At 39.9% G+C, this 26,229-nt stretch overlaps 1 protein-coding gene across 1 annotated transcript; it reads left to right on the forward strand.

The window, feature by feature from the left end:
• Positions 1–2,384: 2,384 nt before the first annotated feature.
• On the forward strand, positions 2,385–25,943 carry ppp1r14c (protein phosphatase 1, regulatory (inhibitor) subunit 14C). Its single transcript, XM_056241275.1, has 4 exons — positions 2,385–2,683; positions 23,213–23,296; positions 24,622–24,654; positions 25,676–25,943. Exons 1-4 carry the CDS (start codon positions 2,447–2,449, stop codon positions 25,748–25,750), a joined length of 429 nt encoding a protein of 142 aa, XP_056097250.1. The 5' UTR covers positions 2,385–2,446; the 3' UTR covers positions 25,751–25,943.
• Positions 25,944–26,229: the final 286 nt, after the last annotated feature.

Genomic DNA, 26,229 nt, shown 5'->3' on the forward strand with positions numbered 1-26,229 from the left:
AATTTGACATCACTCTCTGTTACACACAAACAAATGCATAAAATATCAGGAAAAAAATACTTCTAAGAATTGTTCTTATCAGCTTAATGCAGAACGTACAAAAACAGAACAATAAGCCGTGTATTTTTGGATTGGATGATTTAATATTGAATATCCCCAGTTCCCCACATAACCTCTAATCCACATACACACACACACAATGCGTTTTGTCTAGCAATCCATCATCCTGGCTGCTCACACACATCATGCATCCCACTTGGTTATTAGGAAGCATTATAAAGTATATAAATGAGAACATGGTGGTACTAAATCTCTCCCTCAGTCTCTCTTGTTCTCTTTCTAGAGCAGCACTGCTGTTTTGGGATTGGGCCATCTCATTAGTGAGAGTTTCATTACGTTACGTAAACCCTGATCACTTTCTCTCCTCACTGCGCTCTCTATCCCACCTCAGCTCCCATCTAACATACAAGTAACATCTGGATCAACATAAAACACAGATAACACAGACAACTCTTTCTCTGAGTTAGGTGACAATATGCATTTGATTTATGTCAACCAGGACCAGTTTAGCAAGAATCCTGTGACATGTTTGACATGTTTTCCTTTGTTTTACTTATACTCCACCTGTGTATTGTATTCTGCAGTATCATTTTAGTGTTGCATATATTGTGTTAAAATACAATGGCCTCCATATATGTATCATTAATTATGAAGCAAAATATCAAACCAGTATCAAACTTTTTTAAAGAATGAGTGTATATGCAATCCAAAAATATCCTGTGTACTGCACATTACATTTTATATTACGCTATTTATTTACTGTATTGTATTCTGTATTGCTTTATTATGTATTGCATTATATTGTTGAGGACAGATGTATAGATAGATAGATACACAGACAGACAGACAGACAGATAGATAGATAGATAGATAGATAGATAGATAGATAGATAGATAGATAGATAGATAGATAGATAGATAGATAGATAGATAGATAGATACACAGACAGACAGATAGATAGATAGATAGATAGATAGATAGATAGATAGATAGATAGATACACAGACAGACAGACAGATAGATAGATAGATAGATAGATAGATAGATAGATAGATAGATAGATAGATAGATAGATAGATAGATAGATAGATAGATAGATAGATAGATACACAGACAGACAGACAGATAGATAGATAGATACACAGACAGACAGACAGACAGACAGACAGACAGATAGATAGATAGATAGATAGATAGATAGATAGATAGATAGATAGATAGATAGATAGATACACAGACAGACAGACAGACAGATAGATAGATAGATAGATAGATAGATAGATAGATAGATAGATAGATAGATAGATAGATAGATAGATAGATACACAGACAGACAGACAGACAGATAGATAGATAGATAGATAGATAGATAGATAGATAGATAGATAGATAGATAGATAGATAGATAGATAGATAGATAGATAGATAGATACACAGACAGACAGATAGATAGATAGATAGATAGATAGATAGATAGATAGATAGATAGATAGATAGATAGATAGATAGATAGATAGATAGATAGATAGATAGATAGATAGATAGATAGATACACAGACAGACAGACAGATAGATAGATAGATACACAGACAGACAGACAGACAGACAGATAGATAGATAGATAGATAGATAGATAGATAGATAGATAGATAGATAGATAGATAGACACAGACAGATAGATAGATAGATAGATAGATAGATAGATAGATAGATAGATAGATACACAGACAGACAGACAGATAGATAGATAGATAGATAGATAGATAGATAGATAGATAGATAGATAGATACACAGACAGACAGACAGACAGACAGATAGATAGATAGATACACAGACAGACAGACAGACAGACAGATAGATAGATAAATACACAGACAGACAGACAGACAGACAGATAGATAGATAGATAGATAGATAGATAGATAGATAGATAGATAGATAGATACACAGACAGACAGACAGATAGATAGATAAATACACAGACAGACAGACAGACAGATAGATAGATAGATAGATAGATAGATAGATAGATAGATAGATAGATAGATAGATAGATAGATAGATGCATACATACATATACATTACATACATGGTAGCCTCTATGAATATGATAACAATTTAAAACCATGGTAGCTGTCAAACTATCCATCTGATACTGTCCAACCAGCGCAGAGGGATTCCCGTTTCACCAATACTGTGCGCGCTCTGGCACTGACAGCGTTAACGCGAACGCGCACATTGGCTTGCCATTCCCCTCCCACGCGCCGGGCGTCCTTTAAATGCTCGCGCTGCGCTTTAAATAGCAGGTGTGAGAAACTGTGTCCTGCAACATACACCCCTCAGACACCACCATCATCATCCTCATCGCCACCATCACCGACGCAATGTCCACCGCCAGCGCTGAGACGAGCGCACAGCTTCCCCCGGCCGCGGCCAGGGTGTTCTTCCAGCCCGGCGTGGCTGGCGTCGGTTGCGCCGGTTCCGGACCGATGCAACGCGATGACCCGGTGCAGAAAAAGCAGGGCAAAGTGACGGTGAAGTACGACAGAAAGGAGCTGAGGAAGAGACTCATCCTGGAGGAATGGATCATTGAACAGCTGAGCGAACTTTACGACTGTGAGGTGAGACTGCACCAGAACCGGAACTTCATAAAAAGAGCTCGACTTTAATTTAGATAGCCTAATTATTGATAATTAGAATTTTATTTAATGATATTTTAGTTTAGTTTATTGTAAATATAGTTTACTTTTGATGATTAGAATAATTTTTTTGTGAATAGGTCATTTTTTTATTTTTAGTATTTATTTTTATTGATTCTAAAAAAATGATATGTTGTAATTCAGATTGTAATAGTAAATTAAACAGTAAATTAAATAAATGTAGCCTAAATAGTAACAAATTAATTTGAATATATATTGAATAATAATTTTATTGATTTGGATTAGCATTTATGCAAAGCATCTTACAGTAGGCCTACAGTCAAGTACTTTTACATTTTTACTGTTTACAGTTCCATTTTTACTGTATTTTATAACAATTTATATTTTGGCTCTTTTGTGTGAATGCTATCTTTTAGAAACACAACAGCAGTATAGATATTTATACCAACATAATATCACTTATCGGCAAAATGATTGGTTATTTTCAGCTTTTGTTTTACAGTACTGGTTCAGTCTTCTTGGAGTAAATTGAGGTTAAATGTCTTGATCAAGTGGCGATGATATGTGAATCTGCTCTTGTGGGGTTCTGACCTGAAAGGTCACAAAGCAAGATTTTTAATCTCAAAGCTCCAGTTCACCACCCCCTTGGGTTTATAGGTTGATAAATTGTGTTTGTCTTTGTGTGACCTACATTTGTCTTCTTTAAAGCAGCAATGTAATGCATGGCACTATACAGTAGGAATCTTTAAAGCGTGGCATCCTTTAGCATCGGTCCTCATTTCAAGATGACAAAATGTCATTCTGCTGACCTCTGTGAGGTGTCTTATTGCTCTTATCCTCTTTTGTTCTCTCTATCTTTCTGTTCTGCGGAAGCTGGCTTTTTTTCTGCTGATGCTGTGTTGGCCTTAGAGAGACAAGAAAGAGAGAAACAGTTTGACTTGTGAGGCAGGATAATGATTAATCACATCTAACATAAAAGTTTATATATATACACTCACCGGCCACTTTATTAGGTACACCTGTCCAACTGCTCGTTAACACTTAATTTCTAAGCAGCCAATCACATGGCGGCAACTCAGTGCATTTAGGCATGTAGACATGGTCAAGACAATCTCCTGCAGTTCAAACCGAGCATCAGTATGGGGAAGAAAGTTGATTTGAGTGACTTTGAACGTGGCATGATTGTTGGTGCCAGAAGGGCTGGTCTGAGTATTTCAGAAACTGCTAATCTACTGGGATTTTCACGCACAACCATCTCTAGGGTTTACAGAGAATGGTCCGAAAAAGAAAAAACATCCAGTGAGCGGCAGTTCTGTGGGCGGAAATGCCTTGTTGATGCCAGAGGTCAGAGGAGAATGGCCAGACTGGTTCGAGCTGATAGAAGGGCAACAGTGACTGAAATAACCACTCGTTACAACCGAGGTATGCAGCAAAGCATTTGTGAAGCCACAACACGCACAACCTTGAGGCGGATGGGCTACAACAGCAGAAGACTCCCCCGGGTACCACTCATCTCCACTACAAATAGGAAAAAGAGGCTACAATTTGCAAGAGCTCACCAAAATTGAACAGTTGAAGACTGGAAAAATGTTGCCTGGTCTGATGAGTCTCGATTTCTGTTGAGACATTCAGATGTTAGAGTCAGAATTTGGCGTAAGGTGGTGGTGGTGTAATGGTGTGGGGGATGTTTTCCTGGCACACTTTAGGCCCCTTAGTGCCAATTGGGCATCGTTTAAATGCCACGGCCTACCTGAGCATTGTTTCTGACCATGTCCATCCCTTTATGGCCACCATGTACCCATCCTCTGATGGCTACTTCCACCATGTCACAAAGCTCTAATCATTTCAAATTGGTTTCTTGAACATGACAATGAGTTCACTGTACTAAAATGGCCTCCACAGTCACCAGATCTCAACCCAATAGAGCATCTTTGGGATGTGGTGGAACGGGAGATTCGCATCATGGATGTGCAGCCGACAAATCTGCGGCAACTGTGTGATGCCATCATGTCAATATGGACCAAACTCCCTGAGGAATGCTTCCAGCACCTTGTTGAATCTATGCCACGAAGAATTGAGGCAGTTCTGAAGGCAAAAGGGGGTCCAACCCGTTACTAGCATGGGGTACCTAATAAAGTGGCCGGTGAGTGTATATATATATATATATATATATATATATATATATATATATATATATATATTAGGGCTGTCAAACGATTAATCGCATCCAAAATAAAAGTTTGTGTTTACATAATATATGTGTGTACTGTGTATAATTATTTTTAATACATAAATACCCACACATGCATGTGTATTTAAGAAATATTTGCATGTATATACTGTATATAGACTGAATGTAGCCTATATATAATGTATATTTTATATAAATATAAACATTTTATATATAAATAACATATTTTTCTTAAATATATACATGTGTGCATTTATATACAAAATAATTATACACAGTACACACACATATATTATGTAAACACAAACTTTTATTTTGGATGCGATTTATCGTTTGACAGCCCTAATATATATATATATATATGTATGTGTGTGTGTATACAGTATGTGGGTGTATGTGTATATATATATATATAATGTATGTATGTTCTTTTTATTACTGTATTTTATATTAATTTACCTTTTGGATATATATGTATGCATACTACTTATATTTGAATGGAAATGTTTTAGTTTAAAAACAGTTACATTTCTGTATTTATTGGGTTTAGTGTCTATTTTAATATATAAAACGTATTGAGGTATTGGGTCTGGGGAAGTTGGTTTAAGGGTTTATAGGGTTAATGTAATGCTGTGTTGTTGTTTTTTTGCATGTATCTTCTTCAAAGTAATCAGATATGCGCATATGGTAAATGAACCTTAAACATGGTCTCTCTAGACTTCACACACAATCCCAGCAGCATCTTGTGGGTCTTTAGAGTCGAACATCTTATGGCAGCAGTGAGTTCCCATTTGTGCCAAAAGAAGCATTTTATTTGTGGTGTTAATTATAACATCAAATAGGATGCTGTTTACAATATAAGGCATCTAATTAGGTTAAGCATGTGAGCTAATAAAGATGTGTTTACTCAGGTGTACTTTAATGACCTGTCACATTTACACTATAAACAAGAGAAGGAAGTCACACATAGCCAATAACCGTTCACCGCTCAATGTCTGGCCACCCATCAATAGCAGCAGGTTGCAATGAAAGGCAAAAGATTTCATGTAAACGAAAGCGTTCTGAATTAGACTATAGCGCATGCCAGCTGCACTAATAAACACTGTGAGAAATAATCTTCAGCAGTGTATTTAGAGCTTTATTAAAAGAGTAAGAGGGAGATTGTTGCATTTGTAATATGGTAGTGTTTGGGTTAAAGTCATTATGAAATCAAAATTGACCATTTTTTTATTTATTTTTTTAATGAAATATTGCAGTATTTATTATAAATGATTTATCAGTGCGCATCTTTTTTTTTTAATGCCCTTGTAATCTTTAATCAAAATAAACAGCGACATTTTCTTGTTTGAGAAGGCATTTCACTCGGATATCCGTCACAACTTCCACCAACTCGTGTTTGTTAGCGCTTAGCTCTCATTATCATCTTTTCGGGCACTCTTTTAATTGGCTGAGCAAAGATGACCAAAGCAATTTGGATATTCGCTAGCAGCAAGCTTGCTTGCTTGTTTGATATATAAATATATGTCTTTCTCACACAGCTAAATGAGTTAAGGGAAAGTGTTTAGCAGGTTTAGCTGATTGGATTTGCGTGCAACTCACTAACAACAACATCTCCATTGTGCAATATGGCCGTTAGGGTTAGTGTAAGGTGATGACACCTCATAGACCTACTTAAGGAAGAGTAGGTCAGCATGGGATTACTTGTGGACAGTGAAGGTTTTCTGTATCTAGAGAAGATTGATAGAATTCAGCCAAAACCCTGAGGCCTAAAACTGATCCTCAAGTACATGAATGCACATGCTGTTTCAATGCTTGATTGCATGCTTTGTTGCATTCCCAAATATGCCAAAATACAATTAATGATGCAATGCAGTCATGCATTGAATTTTCATCATTTATCCTTTCGGATGCTATACGAACTAGTGTAAACTACTTTCTAGAGTTGTTGTTCTACTTTAATAGCAGACAGCTTGCTCAGCATGTTAATGTATAAACTTAGTTTATAGCTACCTGAACAATAACATTTGGTTTAATAGTGCAATCATTTGAAGGATGCTCTCTTCCCATTGAGTACAAGAATGCTTTAAGCATTTACAGTGCTTGCAATGCATAGATCAAATATTTGAGCCTGGCGCAGCGTCAGATCTCACGCTTTATAGCATCACTTGACTGTGACATCACAGAGCTGAACTCCGACCCCAACCGATCAGAATGAGTGACAGCACAGCGTGGATTAGATGAGATGAACTTGGTGGTCATAAAGTGAGCGAATGTATCCAACAGAGCGAAAGCGAGAAAAAGGATGAGCAAGAAAAAAAAAATGGTGGAACGTTATCAGGATTTTTGGAGGTTAATTTCTGTGACTTCTGGGAGAAGAGGATTGGGTAAAAGGAATTAGAGCAGAAAATAGAACGGAAGATGAGAGGAAAGTAATGGAAAAGCAGTAAGGAAGAACATAATAGAATTAGAATTGGATACGTTTAGTGGACGGTAAAACAAAGGAAAATAAGGCAATTTTGGACTTGGAATTGAATCAATTTCATGCCTCGAGTAAAACAGCATGTCATCTCATGCACACACTAACAACCCTCTGAGAAACACTAAAAGTGTGTGTTCATTTCTACAGCATGATCTCTGCATCCTCAGCACCTCACATGTGCTTACAAGGCTTGCAAAGAACATATGTAGGACGTTTCTCGTTGCAATTTGCATGTACATGTGTATCAGAGCTCTTTGACGGGCTTTGCCTTGGTAAAATGGGGTCCATCTGGAGTTCATTAGCGTATTGAACACAGAGATGAGGTGGTATACGTGCGAGCTAATGATGGAGTCCTCTGTCTAACTGAGTCCTCAAATCAATGACGGTCACAAACTGCTGCCCAAGCTGTTTTCTGCAGAGGATTCTGTCTATTTCAGGCACAGCGCAGCAGTTTGCAAGCATGCAGATTCTCTCTGTGTGAGAATCAAGGATGAATAGTGCTGGGATAGGATGTAAAAGCTAATTCAGTAACACTGCTGTACTAAACACTAATCCAAAATATTAAGATTAGCGCTCAATGAACATGCGGTTTCAGTTTTTATGGCTGATTTTTAAACTTGAGGCCCATTCACACTAAGGACAATAACTATAAAGATGTCGCTTTAAAAAAAAATCTAAATGTAAAAAAATAGCAGAGTCCATACCACAAATATAATGATGACGGGCCGGCACTATAAATTATACTGTTGGAATCACTTTCACAATGAAACACGTTATAATGGGGGGGGAAATTGGTAGCCCATAACATTTTATTGTTCAATTTTTGTGCAGACCCTGTTACATTCTGTAACAAAATGCATACAGTTAAAGCTTACATTTAAATCATGATAAAAGCTCAATTTAAGCAGAATTAGATCTTTTTTTCTTATATAATGGGACATAAAAAAATGTATTTGAAAATTATTTTGCATTATAAATAGGGCAATCTATCAAATATTGTGACTAAATTCAGTCTCCTGTTAATTATATCAGTACTGAGTCAGAGACGTTTTTTGAGAATGGCTGCACTCCCCACTCTCTGTACTGACACACAACACAGCATAAGAAGCAGCGAGATATGTCCTCTACATTCAGCCCAGTGGGGTTCTGCTAATATGCCCCTGTCTGCAAAAGATACCCACAACCCCCCTCTCCGCTGTCTTTCTCTTCAGCGAGGGGGAAGGGGTTCGTCTTTGATGCTCAACGCTTCAGGGCTCTGGCTGTCTGTCTGATATCATGGCCACTGCATTTCATTTCACTTCGACTGTTTGTATTGATTCAGCGTGTTTGTGTTTTGTATTAGAGACGTTCCTGTCTGCATTTGTTTGTTTGTATTGTATTTTAATCTCCATCTGACCTTGTAGCAGAAGCATCGTACCTTTTTGAAACCAAATTGGTTTAAATGCAAATTCCAAAATATTTTTTGTAATGTTGATCATTAAAGCTGCAGTCCGTAGCATTTTTGGGGTTAAATTTATCCAAAATACATTTTGGAAAAAATACATAAACCAGCCAGTGTTCAACACTCTCTGCTTGGCGTAGCTCGATTCTAAACGGTAAGGTTGTAATAATGTGTTTAACTCCAGTGGTACTGGTGGATTTCCGCGGGAGATTCGAGCATGTGTTTGCGTCATTACGTCACATCTGTACACATAAAGACGAGTCTCGGCTAGTAGGCTATATTGAGTCATTACGTCACATCTGTACACATAAAGAAGAGTCTCGGCTAGTCGGCTATATTGAGTCATTACGTCACATCTGTACACATAAAGAAGAGTCTCGGCTAGTAGGCTATATTGAGTCATTACGTCACATCTGTACACATAAAGAAGAGTCTCGGCTAGTAGGCTATATTGAGTCATTACGTCACATCTGTACACATAAAGAAGAGTCTCGGCTAGTAGGCTATATTGAGTCATAACGTCACATCTGTACACATAAAGAAGAGTCTCGGCTAGTAGGCTATATTGAGTCATTACGTCACATCTGTACACATAAAGAAGAGTCTCGGCTAGTAGGCTATATTGAGTCATTACGTCACATCTGTACACATAAAGAAGAGTCGCGGCTAGTAGGCTATATTGAGTCGTTACGTCACATCTGTACACATAAAGAAGAGTCTCGGCTAGTCGGCTATATTGAGTCATTACGTCACATCTGTACACATAAAGAAGAGTCTCGGCTAGTAGGCTATATTGAGTCATTACGTCACATCTGTACACATAAAGAAGAGTCTCGGCTAGTAGGCTATATTGAGTCGTTACGTCACATCTGTACACATAAAGAAAAGTCTCGGCTAGTAGGCTATATTGAGTCATTACGTCACATCTGTACACATAAAGACGAGTCTCGGCTAGTAGGCTATATTGAGTCGTTACGTCACATCTGTACACATAAAGAAGAGTCTCGGCTAGTCGGCTATATTGAGTCGTTACGTCACATCTGTACACATAAAGAAGAGTCTCGGCTAGTAGGCTATATTGAGTCATTACGTCACATCTGTACACATAAAGAAGAGTCTCGGCTAGTCAGCTATATTGAGTCATTACGTCACATCTGTACACATAAAGAAGAGTCTCGGCTAGTAGGCTATATTGAGTCATTACGTCACATCTGTACACTTAAAGAAGAGTCTCGGCTAGTAGACAATATTGAGTCATTACGTCACATCTGTACACATAAAGAAGAGTCTCGGCTAGTCGGCTATATTGAGTCATTACGTCACATCTGTACACATAAAGAAGAGTCTCGGCTAGTAGGCTATATTGAGTCATTACGTCACATCTGTACACATAAAGAAGAGTCTCGGCTAGTCGGCTATATTGAGTCATTACGTCACATCTGGACACATAAAGAAGAGTCTCGGCTAGTAGGCTATATTGAGTCATTACGTCACATCTGTACACATAAAGAAGAGTCTCGGCTAGTGGGCTATATTGAGTCATTACGTCACATCTGTACACATAAAGAAGAGTCTCGGCTAGTAGGCTATATTGAGTCATTACGCCACATCTGTACACATAAAGAAGAGTCTCGGCTAGTCGGCTATATTGAGTCATTACATTACATCTGTACACATAAAGAAGAGTCTCGGCTAGTAGGCTATATTGAGTCATTACGTCACATCTGTACACATAAAGAAGAGTCTCGGCTAGTCGGCTATATTGAGTCATTACGTCACATCTGTACACATAAAGAAGAGTCTCGGCTAGTCGGCTATATTGAGTCATTACATTACATCTGTACACATAAAGAAGAGTCTCGGCTAGTCGGCTATATTGAGTCATAACGTCACATCTGTACACATAAAGAAGAGTCTCGGCTAGTAGACTATATTGAGTCATTACGTCACATCTATTCTGTACACATAAAGAAGAGTCTCGGCTACTAGGCTATATTGAGTCATTACGTCACATCTGTACACATAAAGAAGAGTCTCGGCTAGTCGGCTATATTGAGTCATTACATTACATCTGTACACATAAAGAAGAGTCTCGGCTAGTCGGCTATATTGAGTCATAACGTCACATCTGTACACATAAAGAAGAGTCTCGGCTAGTAGACTATATTGAGTCATTACGTCACATCTATTCTGTACACATAAAGAAGAGTCTCGGCTACTAGGCTATATTGAGTCATTACGTCACATCTGTACACATAAAGAAGAGTCTCGGCTAGTAGGCTATATTGAGTCATTACGTCACATCTATTCTGTACACATAAAGAAGAGTCTCGGCTAGTAGGTTATATTGCGTGTGAGGATGTTGGAGGTGGAGATTTATAGCCTTTTCTCACAGAACTTGATATAATTAAACTTATCAATTTGACGGCGGATCCAGAAAGGTTCAAACGACAATCACCAGTGACAACAGATTCACTCGTTGTAAAATGCAAAAGACTTCGTTCGGACTTCGGAGTGAAAAAAGAGACTGCAACCGGACCCATGCGAAAACAAGGATAATATCGGAAGGACATTACATAGTCACGCAATGCCGACGTTGTTAACATTAACAATTTGAGAACAAAGTATAATTTGCACGGTTTTACGTGATATGTTAAGCGATTGTTAGATTTAATCAGCGCGATTTACTGCAATGTCAGAACCAGAACAAAAGTGTATGATTCTTACTTGTTCAGATGACATTTTCCAGTGAAAATTCTTATGTTGGTCATACTTCCAAAAAGAATAATCTGTGATTCTGAATGCCAGTATCCACACCGGCGTGGTGACTGACAGCTGCACACTCTCCTCAAACAATGTATTCATCCATTGCCGTGCCGAGGCACAACTCACGTAAAGTTGATAATTCCACGAATAACTGCAATTGCAGATTTCGAACAGAGATGGCGACAAAGAGGAAAAACTGCGGACTGCAGCTTTAAAGGTGCCATGTGGAATGTCTGCCAAAAAATAAATTCATCCTCCACAAGGGGCTTTGCTAGACCCATTTTACTGGGGCACGTGCCCCAGTATAAATCTGCTGTGCCCCAGTAAATCTGAAGTTTGAGTTTAACAATTTATTTTATTTGTCGATGTATTTAATAGAAATTATATTATAGGGTAATATAAATGATCTATTTGCAACGCAGTAATAAACCAATCAATGCTTGTAAAAGCAACGCAGTTTAACCGAAACAGAAGCTGACCCACGCGACAGAAATCCGCGCGTGTCTGTGTTTCCTAGCAACAGCAGCGCGCACACATCTGAGCACAACGAAGTCCGGTGTTGGCACGCGAGGTAGGCTATGAAAACATGACCAAACAAAAGTTTCTAAATAATACAAATAATCTTAAAAGTAAAATTGAGTCAGAGTCAAGTGATTGACCGTTTTGCCAAAATGAACCATAGGCGGTAGCCGTAGCCTACAGTTTAATGCTCAACAAATAAGTCAACTTAGTTTGGACTTGGCTGGGGAACTTTGTTTTCTTTTAGAATATACATGCTCTTTATTTTATATAGTATATATTAACTCTTTATTGATTTATTGAAATGTTAATTGTAAATTCTTAAAAAATATAAAGGCTAATTATTCATTATTAACATTGTATAATGTAGAAGAATGCAAATGTGCAAGAAAGTTTTCTCTCCGTTTTCAATTTTCTAAAGTTTTCTATTTTCATACAGTGTTGCCTTTTATGGCACAAAGAAAAAAGAAATTCGTGTAACATGATTTTAAAGCTATTGTTATCCAATTTGTTGGCATTCAAACACCTTAAAAAGCACATATGTAGGTCCGAGAAATCCAAATTTTCTCGGGGGAGCTCCCCCGAACCCCCCTAAGTTACTCTACTCAACATGGTGTTTTTCAAACAAACAAATTTACCTATCGGTAAGCCCCGCCCTACTTAGTTACGCATGCTATCTCAGACAACCAATGGGGGACCTGTGCCCCAGTAGAGCTTAATGTCTAGCAACGCCCCTGTACTCCACACATTCCATACCAGATGGGGGCAGTATACCTCCAGAAAGTTGGCCTACTCTAGTCTGTTTTTTAGTTCCGGGTTGTTAATCTTCTAAAACCGTCAAATCGTCCGCTTTGTCCCGCCAAAGCCTATTTTGATCGGTGAGTGATGTAGAATATAATGACTGCTGCGCTTGACAGGGCTTATAACGAGCAGAGAGAGAGAGCGCCCCGGCCGCGCGCGCGCACTCTCACGTCTTCAAACAACACGAGCGCAGTCCTCCTGCTCTCTCTCTCCCTCGCGCATATTAATCAAATCAATTGACACGATAGGAAGACCGCAGTTCATTTGCAGATTAGAGACTCAATGAACAACATCTCAACACTAAATTGCGATTGACATCAGGTTCAAGTACGCCCACAAACAAGCCGTGCGAGTTATTCGTGTACTGCAGTTTGGCTGGTGGTTATGTATGTTGCCCGCATACCGCCTCCCATGGCCGAAACTGGTATTACGACACCAGTCGGGCCGGCGCTAGTAATTTAGCATGCTAATTTAGGTTTATATCTCGGCAGCACTATAACTTGTCAATTTTTTAATGACATCATTGCACTTATTTCTTCTCATTCTTTTGATGCGTGAGCTCATTTTTTGGATAATTTTACCTCAATTTTTACGTAGGGCACCTTTAAGAAGCATAACTATTGTATGTAAAAAAAAAAAAAGTTTGTCTTTATATATTATATTATATACTCTGCCCGTGCCCTGCCAAAAAAGTTGCTGTTTGGATTTAAATAGGCAAATGCTTAAGAGTGATTCTATTTATATCATTACTTCAATCTTTATTGTCATATGATCCTTCAGAAATCATTCTAATATGCTGAAGGATCATGTGACACTGAAGACTGGAGTAACGATGCTGAAAAATTAGCTTTGATCACAGGAAAAAGTTACATTTTAAAATACATTCAAAATAGAAAAAGTGAATAATATTCCACAATATTACTGTTTTTACAGCATTTGCGGTCAAATAAATGCAGCATTAAAAAAATCATTATTCCAAGATTTTGGCTTTTTGATGAAAATGCATGATGCAAGTTTAGTTACAATTTTGCTAAGTTTATTAAAAAACTACATGTTAGGTCAAAGTTTGAACTCGGGTTCCTTTACTAATCACCTGTATGACTAGAAAAACATATTTTATTTGAATATAATAATGGGTTTTTTTTTGTCTTCAGTCATGTTTTTTCTTACCAGTGACACTAATAAAACCACAAATGCAGCTGATGCTCCCTCAAAAAATGGGTTCATGTCACTCCTGCCTTGTAGAGAGCAATTATGTCATCTTTATTCTGCCAACTGAAGGACCCCGGTCGTAAATCATCGGTGACACACAGAATATGCATGCGCAATTGCGCATGGTATTTTATGAGCACATATGTGTGCAGTGCAGTACAATCTGCTTGTTTATGTTGGTATGCAAATGGTGTTATGTGTGTGGGAGTTTGTGTGTGATTTCTGAGCATTGCTGCCGGCGTTTCGGTGTACATTTCGCACTTTCCTGCAAGCCCTCTCTCACACTAACGCCTGTTTGAAATCCTCAGTGGTCTGACCTGTCTGCTCTGAGAGGGAGAGAGATTGCGTCCCTCTGCTTTGTGTTTGCAGATGAGACGCCAGTCGACCGCGCTTTCAGGCACCGTGCAAAAATAGGTCAAGTGAAGGTGTCTGTGCTGGTTCTGCAGCTCATTCTGCTCTCTGGCCTGACCGCACACACTCTCAGTACCCAGAGTCCACCTGCAGGGCTTTTCATTCACAATACACATACATTATATGCAAGCACATTTGCACAGCATGGAATGAAAAATGCTTTATACTGTAGTGGCCATTAATGATGGCTCACACAATTAAAAAATGACAAGAAGTCTTTATAAAACAACTGCAATATGATGGATGGATGGATGGGTAGGTAGATTCAATAGGTAATAAATAATAATTTTCAATAAATAATTCAATGTTCAATGAATTACAGGTCAATATTATGGATATACATTTAATAATATATAATAATATTTAATTAATTATATATAATTTCATATATATATTTATTTGGTTGGTTGGTAGAAAATGTGGTTTTGGCATGTTGCTAGGGTGGTTTCTGGTGAATCGGTGTGAAATATAGCTATGTAATGATTGTTTGAGGTGGCTGATGGCATCTGTGTCAGGTTATCTTGATTGATGTCGGATCAGTCTGTGATTGATTGGCCATGTCTTGGCGGCTAGCTTGACTGATCAGCTGATGGTTTAGCTTTATCTGATTTAGTCTTTGTGGCTGGCATTATCTCTTTTTTTTTTTTTGCCATTTTCCCGACTAGGACACTCGGGAATGAACACGCACACAATGAACACACACACACACACACACACAAGGTCTAATATAATAGTCCTTATAATGGTGAATGTGTAAATGCATGTAAACTAAGATAATTTGATAATATTGAGATTACTTTAGAAACTCTAGAGGGGGAAACATTTTTTAATATTATCTCACTTGTAATGAAATCTCACTTTTAAATGTACAAACAATTCTAAATGCTTAATTGTCAGATTGTTTTCCTCACAGTATGAAAATGAGGAGAAAGGCCGCACTATGCATATGTTCTTTTTCTTTTTCTTGTTATTTGCACAGACGTGTTTCGGCGCGTGAACCTCACAGTATGATACCATAAGTACCATAGAGTGAATTTTCCTTACACACACACACACACACACACACACACACACACACACACACACGTTGTGTTTTCATGTTTTATGGGGACTTTCCATAGACATAATGATTTTTATACTGTACAGACTGTATATTCTATTCCCTTACACTGCCCCTATCCCTAAACCTACCCATCACAGGAAACATTCTGCATTTTTACATTTTCAAACAACATCACTTAGTATGATTTATAAGCTGATTTCCTCATGGGGACCAAAAAATGTCCCCACACGAACAAGGATTTCGGATATTGCCATCCTTGTGGGGACATTTTGTCCCCATAACGTAGGGTTTACCAGGCCACACACACACACACACACACACACACACACACACAGAGAGAGAGAGAGAGTCATCCTTATTAACTCTGCAGCACTAATCATTTTGACCTGCTTCTCGCTAAATCAGTTTCTCTTTCACTCTCCTATTCAATCACCGGCCACTTTATTAGGTACATCTTGCTAGCATCGGATTGCCTTCAGAACTGCCTTAATTCTTCTTGGCACAGATTCAACAAGGTGCTGGAAACATTCCTCAGTGATTTTGGTCCATATTGTCATGAGAGCATCAGTTGTTGCAGATTTATCAGCTGCACATCTATAATGCGAATCTCCCGTTCCTCCACATCCCAAATCTGCTCTATTGGATTGAGATCTGGAGACTGTGGAGGTTTGAGTTCAGTCAACTCACTGCCATGTTCAAGAGATGATTTGAGCTTTATGATATGGTGTGTTATCCCGCTGGGAGTATCCATCAGAAGATGATACACTGTGATCATAAAGGGATGGAAATGATCAGCAACAATACTCAGGCTGTGGAGTTTAATCGATGATCAATTGGTACTAAGAGACCCAAAGTGTGCAAGAAAATATCCCACCATCATTACACCACCAGCAGCCTGAAGCGCTGATACAAGGCAGGATGTATTCATGCTTTCATGTTGTTTACACCAAATTCTGACTCGACCATCTGAACGCTGAAGCAGAAGTTGAGACTCATCAGACCAGGCAACGTTCTTCCAGTCTTCTATTGTCCAGTTTTGTTAAGCCGTGTGAATTGTAGCTTCAGTTATTGTTCTCATCTGACAGGAGTTTCACCAGTGTGTTTCTTCTGATGCTGGAGCTCGTCGTCTTCAAGGTTTGGTGTGTTGTGTGTTCAGAGATGCTCTTCTGCACCTCAGTTGTAATGAACCTTATTTGAGTTACTGTTGCCTTTCTGTCAGCTGAACCAGTATGATCATTCTCCTCTGACCTCTGAAATACTCAGACCAGCCCGTCTGGCAACAACAACCACGCCACATTCAAATTCACTTAAACAACTTTCTTACTCTGTCACATATACGCTCACACCAGGTATATGTTCTATTATGATTTATTGAGAGCAACAGCTCACTCAACACCATGTGCAATTCTCGCAGTATTCATCTGACCACTCCCTCACCACTTGCGTCGCACACATTACGTCATACACTCCCCAAAGCCTTATGGGTAATGTAGTATTAACATCCCAACACATCTCCCCTTTTAAACAACATAACACCCATTACAACAGAGAAGTAACACTTATTAAGACAATCAAATTAGAATAACATTCCAGTCAGTTTACCTTCAAAATATTTGAGACACATTAACGAGAACTACTGTTACTAATTACTAATGAGAAATACTGTTTCCTGAACAATAATATACTCCGTATTATACCATAAACAACTCTCTAAACAAATAGGGGATATGATCCACTACTAGTCTCTGTACCGAACTGGCAGTTTAATTACCCTGCCACTAGAGGTTTTTTTCAGACCAGGAATAGAGTCCGGTGGAGCTTGCTCCGCATTCATGACAGGTGTGGAATGCTCATGCTCTGCATTAGTGGCGATTGTGAAAAACTGTCCATGTCAGTCTTTGCAGAATCAGTTCTTGTGGGCCCCACTCTCTGTAAGTGACGCCTGTTCCGTCTGAGAACAGTTCCACTTTGTGTCTGTACCCAAATAGGAACGTGGCTCCTTTGTGTGCTTCACCACCATACCTGATGTGGACCATGCTTTCTCCCCGTCCAACTTCAAGAGAACTTGATCTCCGGGGTTTAGGTGGGAAAGCATCCGGACTGAATGTCATTTGTCAAAGAAGCGTTTGTAAGCTGCCTTAGCTTGTTTGTCCTTCTCAGCCACTTTTTCAAGACTGATAAGACACGGTCGAAAATTTTTCTCAAGGACAGGCAATGTAGTGCGAATTTGGTGTCCCAACATTAGCTGAGCAGGGCTTGCACCGGTAGCTGCAATTGGAGTAGCCCTGTAGCTCAAGAGGGCCAAGTGAGGGTCGGGTTGGCGCAGGATATGCTTTGCTGTTTTAACAGCCCGCTCAACAGCCCCATTGGACTGTGGGTAATGGGGACTGCTAGTAGTGTGCAGGATGCCCCAGCCCTTACAAAAGTCCGCAAAGTCTATGCTGCTGAACTGAGTACCGTTATCAGAGCGTAGTTCGTTTGGAATTCCCCATCTTGCGAACATCCCCTTTAGGGAGGTGATCACACTGCGGCTGCTAGTGGAGTGTAAATGGGCAATTTCAATGTCTCTAGAATACAAATCCACCACCACCAAATTATTTTTACCTCCACTTTCACACAGATCCGCTCCAATCGTGTGCCAGGCGCTGGGAGGAAGTGGAGTGGTGACCAAGGGCTCCTTTCTCTGGGTAGGTCTGTGCTCGTGACAGAAGGCACATTGAGATATCTTTGCATAAAGATCCGCCCCGATGCCAGGCCACCAAACTGACATTTTTGCTCGTTCTCTACATTTGTTTAGCCCTTGGTGACCTTCATGCAATCGGTTAAGGATATCTCGTCGTTGTGCGGTGGGAACTGCGATCCTGTCGCCATGTAAGAGTAGTCCCTCAGCCCTGGACAATGATGCTCGTTCCGCATGGTAAGCTATGAGCTCCGACGGCACGTGGTGTGGCCAACCTTCTTTGATGAAGCGCATTACCTTCCTCATAATCGGGTCGTTGGAAGTGGACTCACGAATTGCATTCAACTTGGGCTCTGACACTGGCCGGGTCTGAATCACGGCCTCCACATAAGCTCGCACATCCTCTTCGGTGTCTGAAACCTCTGACTCTGTTATGGGGTTGCGTGACAGGGTATCAGCCACAACTAATGACTTGCCTGGGACATGGATGGCTTTCACGTTGAAACGCATCAGGCGCATTAGCAGACGTTGACAGCACAAGGGTGTTTTGTCCAGATCATAAGTGTTAATCAGGGGAACCAGGGGCTTATGGTCCGTTTGCAGTGTAAACTCACCCAGACCCAGTAGATAACAGGAAAGCCGCTCACATGCCCAAACTGCAGCCAGACATTCTTTCTCTATTTGAGAGTATTTCAATTCAGCACAGGATAAGGTTCTGGAGCAGAAAGCTATAGGAAGTGTCTTGATGCCATGGGTTTGCAACAGAGTGGCACCCAGTCCGAAACTGCTGGCATCCGCGGACACAATGGTAGGTTTTGTGACGTCATAGAAAGCTAATATTGGAGCAGAGGAAAGCATTGCCTTTATTTTGCTAAAGGCCTGCTGCTGTTGCGTGTCCCACAGCCATGCAGACTCTTTCTTGAGCAGTTCGTTGAGTGGGTGCAACACCGTGGACAAATCAGGTAGAAACTTTCCGAGGTAATTTACCATACCTAGCACTTGTCGGAGTTGGGTGATGTCTTTGGGGCATGGCAGGTCTGTAATCGCTTTGACTTTATCTGGATCGGGTTTTACGCCATCACTGCCCAAAGAAACGGAGTTCTGTCTTACTGAAATGGCATTTGTCTTTATTGAGCTTCAGTCCTGACTCCAGGATTGTCTGCAAAACCGCCTCCAGATTCTTTTCATGTGTCTCTTGATCTCTGCCATACACCAGCACATCGTCCATGACCACTAAACAGCCCTCATGTCCCTCCAGCAGCTTGGTCATCTCCCTCTGGAAGATCTCAGGAGCTGATGTGATCCCAAAAGGAAGTCTCTGAAAACAAAATCTGCCTCTTGGAGTGATAAACGTCGTAAGCATTGAACTATTGCAGTCCAATGGGATTTGCCAGAATCCAGATGATGCGTCAAGCGTTGAGAACAATTTAGCCCCTGACAGCTTAACAGCAACGTCCTCCAGGGTAGGTAGCATGAATTTTTCTCTTTTCACTGCTTTGTTGAGGCGCTTTAAGTCTACACGTATCCTGACTTTGCCATTTTTCTTGGCTACTGGGACCATTGGAGCGCACCAGTCAGTGGGCTGTGTAACTTCGCGTATTATCTGCATGGACTGCATTCGCTGTAGCTCCTCATCAACCTTCTGGATCAATGGAAAAGGCACCCTGCGTGGTGTTGCTAAACTGTAGGGTTGTACATCTGACTTCAATTAAATTTTTATCGGCTTGCAGTTCAGACAGCCAATTTCCCGGAATACTTCTGCACGAATGTGGTCTGCTCTGGCTACCAGTCTCATAGCACAGGCCGCACTTCTGCTGAGAAGGTTATTTGAATAATGTCCATCGACTACATAAATCCAAAATTGGTGACGAGCTGCATTTCTTTCAGTCGCAGCAAAAAAAATTCCTATTGCTTTCACATTGCCACCGGGACTGTTAAGCTGTATTGCAGTTTTGTTCAACGGAGGGCGCTGTGGCAGACTTTGGTAAGTGTCATTGGACATAATCGTGATGTCAGCCCCCGTGTCAATTTTAAAGGTTACTGTTACGTCTCCCCATTACTAGGTCTAGAACTAATAGGGAAAGTAACATAGAAGTATTAAATTTAGTTAAATAAATAACAAAAAAAAGAAAATAGGTTCAGCTACTGATAACAACTTGTGTTGAGATGAATCAGACAGAGACAGATTTCGTTGAGTGCTTTTTAGTAGGTCGCAATAGTAACCCAATAGTTTTACAGTTTGAAAGTGAAGAAATAAATATTTACAGAATATACACAAATGAAGAGACAAAACATAGAACACAGGAGAAAGGGACAATGAGCGGTGCTAAAGCAAAGAAATAAACATAACAAAACCCTCTAATCTTAACCCCTTTGATATTCCTAAACTATCAAAGAAATACACGAAAATAAACAATTTTCCGGCAACGAATCACCGACTAAACTACACTAAATAACAAACATAAATACATGAGGTAGCATCCGCTCCTTACCTGATGTATATAAACAAACTCAAACTCTAACGTGTTGCATTATGTAGATCACGTGACCGACTAACTATCCCTTCTCATTGTGTCTGGGAAGATCGATGTCGTACGACAAAGTCACGCACCAAAATAAATCAAATAATACAAACTTAGAGAAATAAAAGAAAAAACAATCGAGGAGGCTAACAGCGAACAACAACACAGTGACACGAGAAAAAACACGCCTCCCCCTCTCTCTGCTCGTCACTTCCAGGTCTTTATATGGAGAGGGTGAGTTCGGATTGGTTCTTTAGGGGGATGACGTCACGTTGGTTAATCATGATAAATACGAACCCACCAATCATGCGACCTAAGAATAAGGACAGCAGAGAACAAAAGAAAAGGGGAGGGGGGGAAAGAAAACACAACCAAAATACGACACAGACGTAACAGTTACTGTTTTACCACACACAGGAAGACTCACCAGCCAGTCAGACTCTGAATCACTTTTCTCAATACTGCCCAGAAAGTATGCTTCACAGTCATCATTATCGCTGTATCGCACTTGTACAGCTCTCACAGCCTTGCTTTGGCAGACAGCAGCAAAGTGCCCGAGTTTACTGCATTTACGGCATTGCTTATTATATGCGGGGCAGTCACGTGGCCCATGACATCTATTGCAACGTGAACACAGTTTATCTTCTATTTGTTTATCCCCGTGCTGTCCCTTCTTGTTTATTCTCTTACCAGTATCGCGGTGTTTACCTCTATGCCGCTGCTGCAACGCTGCCACTTCAACGGACATCGCCACTGCCGAATTTTGCGTTTTTACGAGCTCTTGCCTGTCGTGCCATCTGCACTGCTCTCTCAAGTGTCAAATCACTTTCCATCTGAAGTCTTTGTGGCACACCACGGTCGGCTATTCCAATAACCAGTCTGTCACGAATGTGTTCGTCTCTCTGTGTTCCAAATTCACAACGCTCCCCCAGCTCATACAGTCCTCTAACAAAAGCTTCGACTGATTCATCGGTCTTTTGCGACCGTTGGTGAAAGACTGCACGTTCATGTATTATATTTCTGCGCGGTATGAAGTGTTCATTAAACTTGTCCACTACCTGCTGATAATCGCTGGAATGGGCGGCCTCCGCGAACCGAAACGAGGCGAATATTGTCTCTGCCTCCATCCCCATAGCGTATAGCAGTGAGTTTACTTGAACGCCACCGTCCTCTTTATCCAACTTTGTAGCAATCCGAAATCGCGCGAAGCGTTGGATCCACAGAGGCCATGTGGAGGGCTGGCTAAAATCGAACGATTCTGGAGCTTGAAACAACGACATCCCTTTTAGTTTGGTTAGCGGGTACGACGAACTTCTGACACCATGTCACATATACGCTCACACCAGGTATATGTTCTATTATGATTTATTGAGAGCAACAGCTCATTCAACACCATGTGCAATTCTCGCAGTATTCATCTGACCACTCCCTCACCACTTGCGTCGCACACATTACGTCATACACTCCCCAAAGCCTTATGGGTAATGTAGTATTAACATCCCAACACATACTCGTTCTGATGCTCAGCTTGAACTTCAGCAGATCGTCTTGATCATGTCTACATGGCTGAATTCATTGAGATGCTGCCATGTGATTGGTTGTTTAGATATTTGTGCTAACGTGCAATTGAACTGTTGCACCTAAATTTATCATTTTTAAAAATACTGTAAAATAATGCATTGGTGTAATGCTTTTTGTGTGAATTTTTTTTTAATTGAAAATAAATCAATGCCATTGTACTAACGTATATGAAAAAACTTTGAACAAAATCCTACATCATGCGAAAAACCATTCATGCACATTTGATGAAGTAGAGTAAATCTGGGCAGTAAATCCTGGATTTGTCCTTGGATCTGTCAAGCAAACGCAGAATTGGCTGTAACACTGACAAACTGGCACTCACAGACAGAAATGACAAATGTGCTTTCATATTGATGGTGTATTATTCTGTCTCTCTCATTTGCCAAACGAGCCAAAGCGATTACCCCATGGAAAATAATCCCCTCTCTTGCTCTCACCTTTAAACAGGGGAGTGTATTTATAGATCTCATCTCATCGTGTCTGTGTGCCTCTGTCTGTCATCACAGTGGCACAGCCTTCAGATTAACCTCAGCTTGTGACTGGAGTGTTTCCTGATGTTCTCGCTTCCCAAATAGCCCTGATGAACATCACAATTCCTTGGCTGCTGATGTGATCTAGACCACATCTATCCAATCTATAAGAATTTCTGCAACAATGAAGGAAAAATAATTACTCGGAGGTCTCTTGGTGGTTTCATTTAAGTATCAGATGTTTGCAGATGTTTCTTTAAAACTCAAAAGAGATCTCATTTGTGAATAAATGTTTTTTTGTAGTTTTTTCATGTGCTTCCACTCACCTACTACGTGTGATCTCTGTTTGTACAGGAAGAGGAAATGCCAGAGGTGGAGATTGACATTGACGATCTCCTGGAGGTGAACAGTGAAGATGAGAGAGCTGTAAAACTACAGGTAAACTCCTGTGTGAGCGTGTGTTTAGAAAAGAATGCATTTTCCTATTAGGGTGCGTTTACATGACAATGATGTACTACAAATGGAAACTTTTGTTCCTTTTGCGTTTTTCATGTTCAGACGACAACATTGTCAAAATGATCCCTGTTCACACGAATCTGCGAAAACGCCTAAAAACGCTGTATTACGATGTCGCTTTTTTAGTAGTTTACATGGAGACGATAACGGTATTGTTTTCAAACAAGTGCGCTTTGAAACTAGTTTTCAAAAGTTAGCGTTTTCAGGCCCCAAACGGTGTTGTTGTGTTACTGAACGGTCAAAATGCATAACTTTTCCGATTTTGGTTGTAAAAGGTGTCGTGTAAACAGCCCCTTAAACACTGAATTAAGAGTTTAATGCCAAAACATTGTACATGAATGCAAACACTTTTAGCTATGCTTGGTTTCATAATGTTCTGAAATTTATCAGAATGCAATTCATAATGCTTTGTTCATTTCGCATTCTCAGCACTGCTGAAACCGGCGTTAAGAGAATCCTTCTGAGTAATTAGTTCAAATTAGTTCTCGAGGCCGTATTTTGCCCTTTTACAAAGTCTTGATTTTGTTTTTGGGCTCTACTAGCATAGGTTTCAAAAATGTGTTATAATATAAAAAAAAAAAAAAACAATTTCACGTATTTTGCACTGTTGCAGCACCTCTCTTCCAGTCTGTCAGTAACGGTCTGGGGTGCGTTTCCCAAAAGCATCGTTGACAAACTATGATCGCAAGTTCTGTTGAATTGTATTGGTAATTTGCGACTATAGTTGGCTTCTGGAAACACACCCCTGTTTAGTTCCTGTTGCTATGAAGCCCCTCTTTCCGAAAAGCGCAATGTGCTCTGATTGGTCAGCTGGAACGGTGTGTTATGATTGGTCAAGTGTGTTTTGGAAATGTCCAGACCCTTACCATAACCACGAGTTTCAACGAACTACTGACTTACTCAACCAGGCCTTGCCCTTTATTTTACTTGTGCCTTGGGCGGGAATTATTTAAATGAGGAATATTGTGACGTGTTCATTCCCGGAAGAAAACTAAAGACTCGAGTCATTTCAGGGAGTTTAGAAACAGTTACTGATATAGAGAATAACTCCTTTGGAGTGACTTTGTGCTTTGTAACTTTGAAGACCTTTTTCATGCTTCAGGTTTTTACTGCCACAGTAACACAAAAACGCTATATCCCCAAGCCAAAAATTCACGTTGTGTACGTAATTGTCTGTAGATGTTTAGGTTTCTGAAGTTTTGTGTGCGTCTCAGTCGGATGACATCTTCCTTTTTTTGGTCCCTCAGGAATCACTGACAGACTGCTTCAAGCCCACTGATGTAAGTCATAAAATATAGGCCACCAACCTACGGCTCTGTTCCAAAACATAGTGAGCTGCCTACGTAGACAGCATTTTAAGGAGTATTTGTACTTACTTACTTACTTTTTTTTATATATATATAATCATCTGAAAAGTATACATGGAATGCTGCCTTTTTTGGACAAAAAAAAATTAAGTCAGTAACTTCTAAGGCGGCATCTTAATCAAAATGCTACCTTAAAAGGCTGCTGCCTATGTATGTAGTCAATAAGTGTTTGAAACGGAGCCACAAATTCCACACAAACTGAGACTTGCTAACATCTGTATGTTGTCTTTTAATTCATGCTGTACCAGTCACTCTACACACACACACTGCTTTAGGATATGCTAGTGGATTTCATATAAGTGTGCACTGACCTAAAAACATGTGTGTGTGTGTGCTCAAAGAATCCATCCAACATTATGAAAATCACAATCCATAGGACAGCAGACACAATAACCCACTGACCCACACACACAGATGCTTTTAATCCAAATATCCAACACCCATGTTTACATGGTGTGTACTATGTGTACTATATAAAATAAAAGTTATATAAATGTAAAATTACAAAAAGTGTCCTCATCATGCCATGGGTGTTTATATTAGATTAAAAGCATCTGTACACACACTCTTACAATCCTCTCGTATCTAATCACAGATGCTTAAACTGTCATGCGTGCTTGTTTGAGTGTGTGTATTGTGCATCAAAACCAAGCACATGGTTTGTGAATCAAAGACCTTGCAGCATTGTTGCTGACCTACAGCCACAAGCTTTACACGGCGAATGAATGATGCGGAAACATGAGTAGACGAGACTTGAAGAATTTTACTACATACTCTCTCTCTCTCTCTCTCTCTCTCTCTCTCTCTCTCTCTCTCTCTCTCTCTCTCTCTCTCTCTCTCTCTCTCTCTCTCTCTCTCTCTCTCTCTCTCTCTCTCTCTCTCTCTCTCTCTCTCTCTCTCTCTCTCTCTCTCTCTGTCTTTCTCTCTACACAAGGTCTTCGTGCGTGAGCTCCTCGGCAGGATAAGAGGAATGAGAAAACTCAGCGCTCCGCAGAAGAAAAGCTTTTAAGCGCTCAAATGCCAACGACAATCCAGCTACCTGGACTACAGGTCCCACAATCCATCACTCAGTCTAGAGTCAACATAAAGCCCTCAAGGACTCCATATCCCATGATTCCTTTCTGGCCCAGAATCAATATACCAGAGTTCATTTTCCAAGGACCCATATCCCAAAAAAGCAACTTTGTTCAGACCACATAGATCACACAATCAATCCAAGAGTGCAAAGTTCCTCCGGGACGCAATCTCAGCAGCCGATCGGGACAGCCTGATGTTCCTGCCCTCAATCTCTCAATCGGTCTCACAGGCCCAATACATTATTACACTGTTTGGTGCAGTATTACAGCTATGTGTGTGAAACCACAACTGACTAAGCTATTTCATATAACCTATTAATTATATTTTATATTGGTTTTCTTTTAAGCAAAGTTGTTTAAGTCACAACCATTTTTTTTTCTTTTCTTAATTAACAGAGTTTTTAACACCTGT

The sequence above is a fragment of the Rhinichthys klamathensis genome, unplaced genomic scaffold (assembly GCF_029890125.1).
Source record: "Rhinichthys klamathensis goyatoka isolate OS25496 unplaced genomic scaffold, OSU_Roscu_1.1 h1tg000635l_1, whole genome shotgun sequence".
NCBI classification, from domain to species: domain Eukaryota; kingdom Metazoa; phylum Chordata; class Actinopteri; order Cypriniformes; family Leuciscidae; genus Rhinichthys; species Rhinichthys klamathensis.

What these genes read in the sequence shown, in the direction of transcription:
- ppp1r14c (XM_056241275.1), top strand. Translation starts at nt 2,447, where the DNA reads ATGTCCACCGCCAGCGCTGAGACGAGCGCACAGCTTCCCCCGGCCGCG. An exon ending in AGAGAGCTGTAAAACTACAG is followed by an intron (nt 23,297 to 24,621) that starts GTAAACTCCTGT and finishes TTGGTCCCTCAG; the next exon opens with GAATCACTGACAGACTGCTT. An exon ending in ACTGCTTCAAGCCCACTGAT is followed by an intron (nt 24,655 to 25,675) that starts GTAAGTCATAAA and finishes TCTCTACACAAG; the next exon opens with GTCTTCGTGCGTGAGCTCCT.